This window comes from Natrix helvetica (genome assembly GCF_964273705.1).
Source record: "Natrix helvetica genome assembly, chromosome: 2".
Classification (NCBI taxonomy): domain Eukaryota; kingdom Metazoa; phylum Chordata; class Lepidosauria; order Squamata; family Natricidae; genus Natrix; species Natrix helvetica.
The window spans coordinates 289832888-289845455 of NC_138552.1; the positions used below are offsets into that span (position 1 = coordinate 289832888).

A 12568-nucleotide genomic window follows, 5' to 3' on the forward strand; every position below is an offset into this window, starting at 1 on the left:
AATTTTGCGAAAAATTTTCCGTGGCCTAATGAATGAAGAAGGTGCTCTATAATGGGTACAGGATAGGCGCTTTGTTGTAGCATTTTATTTATTGTGCACTTGTAGTCCACCCAGATGTGGACAGACACGTCAGATTTGACAGGAGTCACTGTAGGGGTCTCCCAGCGTGCGTAATCGACCGGCTCTAGGATTCCCTGGCCTATGAGCTTGTCAATTTCCCTGTCAATTTTGGGGCGGAGAGCAAAAGTTACTCTCCTGGGTTTTAGCCTTATTGGGGCTATGTTGGGGTCCACTCTAAAGGAAATTGGGGTCCCCACATACTTACCCAGACCAGTGCCGAAGACGTCCTTGAACTCCTTAAAGATGGCTTCAGCGCCGTCGTCTTTCAAGGCTTTGATACCGGTCACCTCTAGGCCCAGGACTTGGAACCAATCTAGCCCTAGGAGGCTCTGCAGGTTGCCGCTGACCACCATCACTGGGAGTTTTCCGCTGAACTGCTTGAACTTCACCTGGAAGGTGCCTTGGCCCATGATGGGGATCCGGTTTCCCTGGTAATCGCATAGGCGGATGTCAGGGATGCGAAGATGCTGCTTCTTTAGGCTACGGATAGCCTGCTTTAGGTAGACCACGGCATGATGGTCAGTGATGACCTGGTGTCGATCTCCATCTCACTTGGAGAGTCCTCGATGAGGAGTGTGACCCTCAGCTTTTTTGGCCACCTGGTGTGGACTTGGCCAATGGACGTATGGTAGGTATTGTTGCCCTCTGAGCGCCATGGTGGCTTCTGCCAGGCCCCTTGGCTGGGCCTCTGTTGGTGGTTTGGTGTGCTTCTAGGCTGCCAGGCAGTGGCAGGGAATTCGCTCTGGCACACCTTGGCGATGTGCCCCTTTTGCTCGCAGTGCTGGCAGGTCACGGAAATGGCAAGGCGATCTGGCATGGTCTCCTCCGCAGCTAGCGCAAGGCAGGAGATGCAGTTTGAATTTGCATGCTGACTGGGCATGGCTACTGCACATGCGGCAGCTGTCATCTTCCTCGCCTTCCTCACTCTTGGGCTCTGCAGCCTCGCGATGTACGGGTGTACTCTTTCATGCATCTTGTGGAGCGCTTTGGCGCTGCAGACTCTCAGTAGATTTTACAACTGATTTGGACGCCCTGGCTTCGTCCAAGGCGATCTGCAGAGAGAGGTTAGATTTAGCGAGTAACCTCCTCTGTAGGTTAATGTCCCGTACGCCGCAAATTATGCGGTCCAGAATCAGCTCGTCTAGGTCTCGGAATTCGCAGTACGCTGCAGCCTTGCGGAGCACCGCAACGTAGTCGTTAATTTACTTGTCCTCCTTCTGGTTTCTGATGTTAAACTCATGCCGGCGAACCTGCTTGGACGGCTTGGGCGCATGGTGGGTCCTCAGCATCTGCTGAAGCATGGACCAGGCGACTGATTGTAGCGGTGTCAGCTCAGAGAGGTCTTTCGCCGTCTTGAACACTTCCCGGCCATGGTACCCGAGGAACATGTTCTTCTTGCGGCCTTCAGAAAGACCCATGAGGTCATTTGCCTCGAGGAAGCAGTCAAATCGTAACATGTACGAGTCCTAGTGCTCAGTGACTGGATCATACGGAGTTGGTCGGGTGTGCATGGCCATTTTGTGTTCTGAGGGCGTTTTGGAATCTACTGCTCAAAAATGGCTGCTTGAAGCCGCGCTGAGCTCCAGGCTGGATGTACTTGCTGGATTGCTACGCTCTTTTCAGTTCGCCAAGTTGCCTTCCAATCCCACCCTCGTCGCCAGTGTTAAATTGGGTAATGGAGAGGCACCCAAAGGCTTAACGGTAACAACAGCTCTTTATTAAGTACAACAAGTGAGAACCATCCAGCGAAGGTTGAGTCTGACAGCAGCCCTTTTATAGGGAGCTGTCAGACCCTTCGACCAGTAGGATTAAACCTCTGTTCCCGCCGGAACAGAGGACCTTGGTGGAAACCACTGTAGTTAGAACAAGTATCTAACACCGTCCATCTCTGTTATTCTGGTTTCAAGGACCATCCACATAGTTTAAAACTTAAATAGGATAATTCATACTTCTTTCCAACTGATCTAAACCTCATGAAGGAATTTTCTTCAATCACATGCCCTCCACCTATATTTGCTTTCAAATCATATCATTCTCAACTCATTCATGGTCCCTTGGAGTATCTTACAAAAAAAAAAAAACACAACCCAAATAAAGCCCAATAAATCCATGCCCTCTGGTGACCACAATCAAATAAATCACTGCAAGGAAATGGACTGAATCAGGATCTCCCTAGACTTAGTCCAGTATCTTCCCGCTGGAAACAATCTTTAAAGTCTGAGAACCTTTTGCAAAGGAATTAATAAAACAAGACACAGAATTGTGCGTTGATGCTGCTACGAAACTCCTTTTCTAAAGACAGGGCCGCCAAGAGGATTATTAAGTGCTGGAACAAGACTAATATGGGGCCCCCAAATGCAATGTGCACCCCCCCTGCGCATGCACCCCCCCTGCGCATGTGCGCATGACCCCCATGCATGCAATCGCGACCACCCGAATGTGCCCCCCCCCCGAGCATGTGGAGCAGGGTGTCACTGCTTTGCCAAAACCCCATGAGGTCACTGTTTCAACCTATGTGTCAATACCTGAAGTTATTAAGTGAATCATATGAGCATTAAGTAAATCCTCCTTTTCCCCTTTGAACTCCATGGAACAATGTACCGGCCGCTCCTCCCTCTTCTCAAGCCTGTCAAAAGACAGTACTAATGATATTTCTGAACGTTCATTCTGCTTTGACCCTAAGAAGATGGCGCGATAATTTTTTAAGAAGCAAACCCAAAAGCAGATTTCCAAACAACCAATTCAGCCAATGGATGAAGATCTGAACGCATTCCATGCAAGCCACTGTCATTTTTCAGAAGTCCCATATCTGAAATCCAGCGAGTCCCGTGTCACGCCAACTTCGAAAGATCAGGACGGAAGTGGTTGGCTTCCCCATAGAAGTCCCGCTGTCCCTCCATTTCCCCCACCCTACTCTTCAAAGATTCATACCTGGATGACACGCATGTTAAGGCCGGTCTCCTGAGCCAGCTGCTCACGGATGTGCCGGGTGGGTTTTGGAGTGGCGGCGAAGGCTGCTTTGAGGGTCTCCAGTTGCTTGGCTTTGATGGTGGTGCGGGGCCCTCTCCGTTTGGCCCCCAGATTTTGGTCGTCATTCTCATTGCTGCCCACCTCCTTGTCGGAGATATTGGCACTTTCCAAGTCCTTGCCGTCGTCCTGGCTGGGGTCCTGCGAATCCGGGGACAGGCTGGGGTCGCTACCAGTTGTAGCTGCAAGAGGAAGAAGCAGAGGTATAAGTAAAAAGGGGACAGAGATTGTGTTGCAGGGGTCCTGCCATCATTGATATACAACACTAATAAAACACAAACATAAATATAAGTTTATGTAGAGCATCAGCATATATACATACACACACACACACACACACATACACACACACATACACACAGAGAGTATGTATGTGTGCCTGTGTAATATGTAGAAAGCATAATATATGAGATAAAATATTAAAGTAAGGTAAAACCATGATAAAAATCACCATAATATGGCACCAGTGTCGCAATAAGATAGATGCTATGACTAATAAAGCACAAACACACACACACACACACTGTATGTGTGCCTGTGTAATATGTAAATATTACAATATACCAGAAAAAATATTAATGTAAGGTAAAACCATGATAAAAATCACCATAATATGGCACCAGAGTGTTGCAATAGGATAGATGCTATGACTAATAAAGCACACACACACACACACACAAACACACACACAAACACACACACACACTCTGTATGTGTGCCTGTGTAATATGTAAATATTACAATATACCAGAAAAAATATTAAAGTAAGGTAAAACCATGATACAAATCACCATAATATAGCACCAGAGAGTCACAATAAAATAGATGTTATAATTGAACATCTAAGGAAGCTAACCATCTATGGCAGGGGTGTCAAACTCAAGGCCTGTGGGCCAGATCTGGCCTGTGGGGTGCCTTAGATGTGGCCCGCAAGGCTGCCATGGAAACAGTGAAGGATCGGTCCGTGGTGCCTCTGCCAGCAAAAACAGAGCTAAGGAGGGCGGCGCTCAGGCCCTCATAGGATGTCAGTGTATGAGAGTTCATGACTGGAAGAGACATGGCAACTGGGTCAGCCAATGAGGGCTGTTTGGAAACTGAAACAGAATTTGCTGTGTGAGCAACAAGGAGACAGCAAGGAGCCTGGGCGTGGCTTAGTTCAACTGTTCTGTACTAAAGCTCTGAGTCTGTGCTGAGCTCTAAACTAGTCTGTTGCTCTGAACTGAAACTGTTCTCTCCTCTGCCTGTGTTTGCTTGTATTTACTACCAAGTTGGAAAACCTGCTTTTGGTATGGTATATTTACTTCATGTGTCATACTATGTATAAAGAGACGTTAATGAATCCTGGTGAAACAGTTACCTGAGTGTGCTTTCTGGTTGTTGATTGCTGCAACAAACTCTGACTCAGGTGCCCCCAACACAAGTGATATTGAGCTGGCCGTGCCCACCCTGGCCATCTCCCCAACCCCTCCCTTGAGGTCAAACACAACCCTCAATGAAATCAAATTTGACACCCTTGATCTATGGTATACCCTCAAGCAACCTTCTGTCCAAACAGAATGGTTAAAAGTCTGCACACATGATGACCAACACGGATAGTGCAACTCTCACTGTCAAAAACTACACAGACAGAAATTAGGAATTTGCAATCATTCCACCAAGCGTTTCTGATCCCAAGTTATTTCAGAGCAATGCCTTCAGAGAGATGGCCCATCTTAAAATAAGCAGAAGAAAGCTTGAATGAGAACAGAGTTTGTGAAGGCAGTGTTTTGGGGGTCAGTACATTGGACTTGAGGCTCCATCTTAATAAACATCTGAGCTAAACTTGAAAACCATCCATCTTCACTCTGAAATCCTCACAGCTGTATTTCCCAGTGGTTGGTGGACCTGTTGTGGCCACCAACCACTGCGAAATACAGCTGTGCCAGTGGAGCTGGCAGCAGATTCGGACAGTGAGGAGGTTGGGGAGGAACAGGGGCAGGTCCTGGAGTCTGGGGAAGGCTCTAATGAGGGCTCTGCGTCGGAGGCAGAGAGGGGGCCAGAGCCATATGCCAGTTTTTAGCTGCCTTCAGAGTCAGACATCAGTGAGGCAGGCGAACAGCTGGAAACTGTTCCCAGTGTGCGCATGCACAGAGTTGCCAGACGAAGGGAACAGCTAAAGAACAGGGGTCGACTTGGGAGTAAAGCCACAGGTGGACGATGAATGGCCCCTCCCAGAGGAAATAAAAGAGGAGCAAAAGGGGAATGGAGTTTGCAGGAGACAATTAGTTCCCTTAATTGGTTTGTGACTCTCCGAGACTCCTTGCCAAGTTTTGCAGCTATCGGCCTGGCAGCTTTCCAAACCAGATAAGGTCTGTGACTGTAAATCCTCCCTTGAAAGACTTTGCTGGATGTGAATGAGCAGAATTCACAGTCAATTAATAAAAGGGTTTTTTGTTGGGACAAGGCGTTTGCTTCATGCTCTTGGGAAGCCTGGATCAGAACAGAATCACTAATAACATTAAACCCGGTAGATCCTGAAAAACTAATGTTCTACCTCTCCCTGATCTCCGCTGGCTAAAAGGAGTAGAGCAACTTGCTTAACAAACACCTTGCTTAGCGACAGAAATTCTGTGGACATCAGCACTGATGGCATTGCCTAGACGGGTAATATAATGTCTGCAAGAAAACAAGCAAGCTCAGAAACACCGAGGACCCCTCAGACCAAAGTTTTATTTTCTTATTTAAACTTTGTTTTTGATTTCACTTCAATTTATGGCCCACCCAACTCCAGGGGATTTTGGAGATGACCAGCAGCCGTTGAGAATGGCAATACCAGTTTTTTTTTCAAGCTAGCCACACAAGATGCTACATTGGGAAGATCCTATAGGTTTCCATACTAAACATCCCATCAAATATTCCCATGAGATTGGCTCTCAGGTAAATGTAAGGGTAATTCCTTCCTTAAATGTGTATTTCAAGCATTTCTCCTGGGGGCGAATGGAATTTGGTAGCAGACGATTATTTGATCTAGTGATTAAAGCACCAGTCTAGAAGCTGGGAGATCTTGAGTTCTAGTCCTGCCTTAGGCATGAAAGCTGATTGGATAACTTTGGGTCAATCCCCAGGAGACAGTGAGTTCTAGTCTCACCTAAGCATGAAAACTGATTGGGTGACTTTAGGCTAATCACCAGGAGATGGTGAATTCTAGTCCTGCCTTAGGCATGAAAGCTTACTGGGTGACTTTGGGCCAGTCCATCTCTCTCAATCCAACCCAATTCCCAGGGTTTTTGTAAAGAAACCAGGAGAAGGAAGGAATATTAGTTATGTTCGCCAGCTTGAGTTATTTATAAAATAATAAAAGCAGGAAAAAATAAATACTAAATATAATTAAAATACATAAATAAAATGCAGTCTCTGCCAGAGCCTGTCTTAGATTCCATATGAAGAAATCCCTCCATTCTTAAACTTATCTCTGTTTTTCACTCTGATTTTTTTTAACTTAGCGTAAGAAGGATTGTGTTAAAGATTTCTCACACGCGAGTGACAATTGTCCCCAAGTCGCCCCCCTTCTTCTTCCTCTCCCTCCCCACAAGCCTTCACACTTTACACGTGTACACACTGACACACGGGTGTGAAAACTGACCCAGGCACCTCCGTGTTAAGTCTGCCTGGCCAAACATTGGCCTGGCCTGTGAATTTCCTCACCGCCGTCACCCAACGACCTGGCTCCCTCCTGCCCCCCCAGCCCCCCAAACGCTTTCCACCAAATCCACATGACCCGTCTGCCTTCTCTGATCTCCCTGGCATTTAAAAATGGAGATCCAATTTTCGGTTCCCCCTAGCATCGTTTTTCCAAAAGGAAGGGACCCATAGACCCCTCACGGCTCGCTCCGCCCCATAGTTTACAACCAAGTGTGGATAGCGAGTTACACATATCTTTCCCGATCCCTGTGATCTGCTTTGTCTGGTGTGACTTTATTAACACACGCATACGCACACACCCCACCGGCAAAGTAAAAGAAACAAAACAAGTCGGCTGAAATCCGAACTCGGCAAGCAACACCACCATCACTTCAAATATTTGCCTGACATTCAGTCAATCTTTACGGGCCACTGAAGCTTTGATTCTCAACCGCAAGAAAGCTTACAGCTTTTTCTCCAATCCAGACCACCCCCCACCTACCCACCTCTCTCCATTCCTAAATAACAAAATAGTTTTCTTTCCTGTGATGCATAGAAGGAAGCCAAGAAAGGGGCAACCACAAAGAGAAGAGAAAGGAGGGATGGTGGGAGAAACCCCCCCCCCCATGAACGACAAGAAGGAAAGGGTGCAGTTTTGCAGACGACTGAGAAATGACTTAGATGAAGAAGAAGGGAATGAACAAAAGCCCAGCCTAGAAGACAAAATGAAATACATATGTGTATGTGTTTGGTTATCCAATTCAGAAACATTTTATTCCAAATTAATGCCTATAGAATTAAGCATGCAGAGAGTAGTTCTAACTTTTAAGGTCTGCTAAGCATTGAGCTCTTTTCTAAGCACAGCACAGCTCCAACTTCCGCATTATTATTATTTCTTTTATTTATTAATTACATTCTGCACGATTGTGATGGCCTATTTATCTATTTTTCTCATTAATTACATTTGTAGGCCAACCATCTCGCTATCAATTATACAGTATGAAAAAGAACAATGTACCGTAATAATATATAATAATATTGTTGGTTTCTTTTTCATATTGTAAGATTGACAGCAAGATGGGCGGACTATAAATGTCAATCTTACAATATGAAAATAAAAACCAACGATATTATTATATATTATGACTGTATATTGTTGTTTTTTCATACTGTATAATTGATATCGAGATGGGCGGCCTATAAATGTTATTAATAAGTAAAATGGATCCAATAAACAACCATAATAGTGCAGAATGTCTTCTTATAATGATATAATAATATCAGTATTTGTTTCTTTGGTTGTTTATGTTATCCGATTTACAGGACTCTGGGCGAGGGAATGCAGTTGAAGACATTCCCTAAATTAATTCAAAATTAACATGAAGAAAAAAAATGCACACCAACAAGAAGAAAAGGAAAAAAGAGGCAGCTGAGGATACAATATCGACAATAATTAATCATGTCTCACAGGTTCCAGATTGTCCCATGCTGGAGAGAATTGTTGTTGATATTGGTGCGGTTGTTATTATGATAATGTTTTACTTTTACTGCTGGTATCCCTTCGAACCAGTGTAAGTGTGAAGGGTGATAAGTGATACGGGTGATAAATTTGGGGAGAACGTGTGGATTGACTGATGAGGAATGTGTGATAATTCAACAGGGATCCCCAATTTGGAGGTGCGATAGTCGCAAAATCCCACTCACAATTCATCCTTAACGTATTCACAAATCTAGCCTCACTTTATCCTTAACGTAAGGGTGTATCCTTAAATTTATCCTTAAATTATACAAAAGAAATGAAGGAAGCTTTCCGGAAACCAGGAAAGGAATTTGGGGTGGAAGGAGGTATTTAAACTCTTCCAGTCCCCTAAAATAAATCCCTGGGATGAAAATATCACATCTTAAAGCTTTTCTTTTTTTTTTGGTACAGCTTTGCTCTCGAGATTCTAGGATAACCACAGAAAGTCTAAATCATCTTCTCCCGGATTAAAGAGAGACGAGTTCAAATCACTTTCTGAGCGTTAAAATCACTGCTTGATCTATGTTATAGGTTCACTGTCAGAATAAAATGGAATATCCCAGATAAGCCACCCTGAGCTCTTAAGTTGGGTGAGGGAGAAAAAAAAAAAAAGAGAGAAAGAGGTTATAAGTGTGGAGAATAAATGTACCACAATAGCAACTATAGCTATCGCGTGCTTAGGAAATTCTAGATTTGGGATTTAATGTTATAACGTAAAGTGTCCTTTCTTGATAAAAAAAATACATAGTAATTTAACATCATAGGTAAAAGGTAAAGGTTCCACTTGTCCAGTTTTGTCCGACTATTATATGTATTAATTAAACCTAATTTAATGTGTCCTCTTGATGGAAATAAATAGGAGTTTCATGTGTGATCCCTCCCAGTTATTTATTTATTCCAACATTTCATATTGATGTTCCTACCACCCACCCACCCCTTCAAAAACGTTTCCCCCCTCAGGGCATCACGCAATATTTTAAAATATGCACTTTACTTTTTAAAAAAAAAAGATTTAAAAAAAAATTCACCGTTGCTGGTGAGAAAGACGCAGCATGTCAAAGAGAGCAGGGATAAAATGAGATATGAGCATCACATCCATGTAAAAGAATTGAAAATGAAGTCCTTGCTTAAAAAAAAAAAATTTAAAAATCAAAGAAATTCAAATGCCTGGGGGGGGGGGGGAACCCAAATGGCCTTGCGGCTAGAAAGATAAATAAATGGTGGGTAGAATTAGATGTGATTTATTAGGGAGGCTTTCCAGAAAGCAGGGGGGGTTAGTAGGAAGAAGGAGTGAATTTAGATATTCACCTCCTATGGCCCAAATAGAGAATAAACTTAGAATCTTAAATCTTAAAGCCTTCGATTGTTCAAAGCAGTGATTTTCAACCTTGGCAACTTCATGATGTGCAGACTTCAACTCCCAGAATTCCTCTGCCAGAATGCTGGTTGGGGAATTCTGGGAGTTGAAGTCCACGGAAAGTAAAATTATATTCCCAAAGCCAAGGTTGGGAACCGCTGTTTTCAAGCTCTGTCAGATGAACTACTGAATTTTACTACTCTATCCAGCTTGCAGATTTATTAATGGATTAACAAAATCTTGATTTTGGAGTCTTCCGTTCAAATAATGCTGTTTGTATTTAGGGACATCAATGAAAAATGTCCCTAAACACTTGAAAGATAAATATTAGAATATTTATTTGAATATTCTAAATATTTGAAAGATAATTTTCAAAGGTAATGCGGAAGATAATTATTTGGAGAGCTAGTTTGGCCTAGTCGTTAAGGCGCCATATAGAAGCCAGGCGACAGGAAATTCTAGTCCTGCCTTCTCCGGGAAACCCGGATAGATGGTTTTGGGACAATCACTAGGAGACAGTGAGTTCAAGTCCTGCCTTAGGCATGAAAGGTGGCTGGGTGATTTTGGGACAATCACTAGGAGACAGTGAATTCTAGTCCATGAAAGTCGGTTGGGTGACTTTGAACTAGTCACTCTCTCTCTCAGCCTAACCTACCTCACAGGATTGCTGTAGGGAAGGGGTGTCCAAACTTGGGAACTTTAAGACTTGTGGACTTCAACTCCCAGAATTCCCCAGCCAGCCAGGCTGGCTGGGGAATTCTGGGAGTTGAAGTCCACAAGTCTTAAAGTTCCCAAGTTTGGACACCCCTGCTGTAGGGAAAATAGGAGGCAAATTAGGTGTGCTTACTGCCTTGAGTTACTTAAAAAGTAATGGAAGTGCAATTTTTAAAAAATTAATAAATATAGGTAGTCCTCGATTTACAACAGTTCATTTAGTGACCGCTCAAAGTTACAAAGGCGCTGAAAAATATGCAAGTTTTTCACAGTGACGATCGTGGCGGCATCCCCATGGTCACATGATCAAAATTCAAATACTTGGCATCTGACCCACATTTACGACGGCCGCAGTGTCTCAGAGTCATGTGACCCACTTTTGTGACCTTCTGACAAGCAAACGTCAACGGGCAAGCTGGATTCACTTAACAACCGTATTACTAATTTAATTATTTCAGTGATTCGCTTAACAACTGTGGTAAAAAAGGTCGTAAAATGGGGCAAAACTCACTTAACCACTGTCTCACCTAGCAACAGAAATGTGGGGCTCAGCTGCGGTCATAACTCAAGAACTACCTGTATTTCAAGGGAAGATGTAATTCAATTTAGTGACTGTATGATTAGAAATAATATCACCTTTTGCAACCTTCTAACAAGCAACGTCATGGGAGAAATCAGATTCACTTAACAACCGTGTTACTAATGTAACAGGATTTGCTTAACAACTGTGGAAAGAAAGGTCGTAAAACGGGTAAAATTCACTTAACAAGTGTCTCACTTAACAGCATAGACTTTGCACAAATTCTGGAATGTGCAGAGATGGATAGGTCAACCCTAAAAATTAAAGAAAAAGATGATCTGGATTATTTTATAACATGGGAACTATTTTTCAATTGGCTAAATGACATATTGAGGTTAGAGGAGTGGAATTAGATGAAATATGGTCGACATGAGAAAGAAAAACAGATGAGTAAATATCTTGATGGTTGTACAATCGATACTATAATGGAAGATAGTATGTGTTGTAAAGATGATTGATATTATCACAAACACACACACACACTCACACATATGTTTTCGTAGATTTTCACGGGTGCAGGTATGCTGGTCATATATATATATGTGTGTGTGTATGTGTGTGTGTGTGTGTGCATTGTGTCACAACCCCTGGTATGCCCAAATATGTTTCCCTTTTTCTGTCTTTCGGTTCACTCCAGGAGACCATCCAGGCAGAAAACCATATTTTTAATGTTGCCTTTGTTACATTTGTGTTGTATTTGTGCTGATAAATAAATAAAGGGAGACTAGTATAGAACTATTTCAAGGTATTTAGCTCTCATCAGCTAGCCATACCCTTACTGGGATTTGAACTTGGGCTGTATTACATATTAAGCAGATGTGTTAGCCACCAAGCCACAGGCTCTCCTCCTTTATCAGCTAAGCCAGGGAAATAGGTATGTATTGTGTCACAACCCCTGGTATGCCCAAATATGGGAGGGAACGCACTGTTTCCCTTTTTCTGTCTTTCGGCTCACTCCAGGAGACCATCCAGGCAGAAAACCATATTTTTAATGTTGCCTTTGATATATATATATCAAATATAAAATATATTTAGCTTAGTGGCTAAAACACCTGCCTAAGATATATACAGCCCGGGTTCAAATCCCAGTAAGGGTATGGCTAGCTGATGAGAGCTAATTAGCTCGAAATAGATCTATACTAGTCTCCCTTTATTTATTTATCAGTACAAATACAACATATATATATATATATATATATATATATATGTATGTATGTATGTATGTATGTATGTATGTATGTATGTATGTATGTATGTATGTACGTAGGTAGGTAGGTAGGTAGGTAGGTAGGTAGGTATAGATATAGATATAGATATAGATATAGATATAGATATAGATATAGATATAGATATAGATATAGATATAGATATGATGTTTGTATCCTTAACACCTTAGACACCTAGAAAACTAGACACACTGCTCAACATAGAAACAGAATGTATGATATAAAACAAAATTTTTTTTTCAAACAACAGCATAAATGTTGGGCTCAATTGTGGTCATAAGTCGAGGACTACCCGTAATAACATCACCTTGCAGAGAGATGGGTGGCAAACAAATTTAATAAAGAGATAAATAGGATCTTCACTA

At 42.8% G+C, this 12568-nt stretch overlaps 1 protein-coding gene across 4 annotated transcripts in view; it reads right to left on the minus strand.

Annotated features, from left to right (window-relative positions):
• LHX1 (LIM homeobox 1) overlaps positions 1-12568 on the minus strand; it is a gene marked incomplete at its 5' end in the record, with an annotated part of 74124 nt that overhangs the window by 36433 nt on the left and 25123 nt on the right. For all 4 annotated transcript variants that reach the window (XM_081942515.1, XM_081942517.1, XM_081942518.1 and 1 more), the window contains one exon: positions 3052-3329. In XM_081942515.1, coding sequence (XP_081798641.1) covers positions 3052-3329 — 278 coding nt within the window. The remainder of the gene's footprint in view (positions 1-3051; positions 3330-12568) is intronic.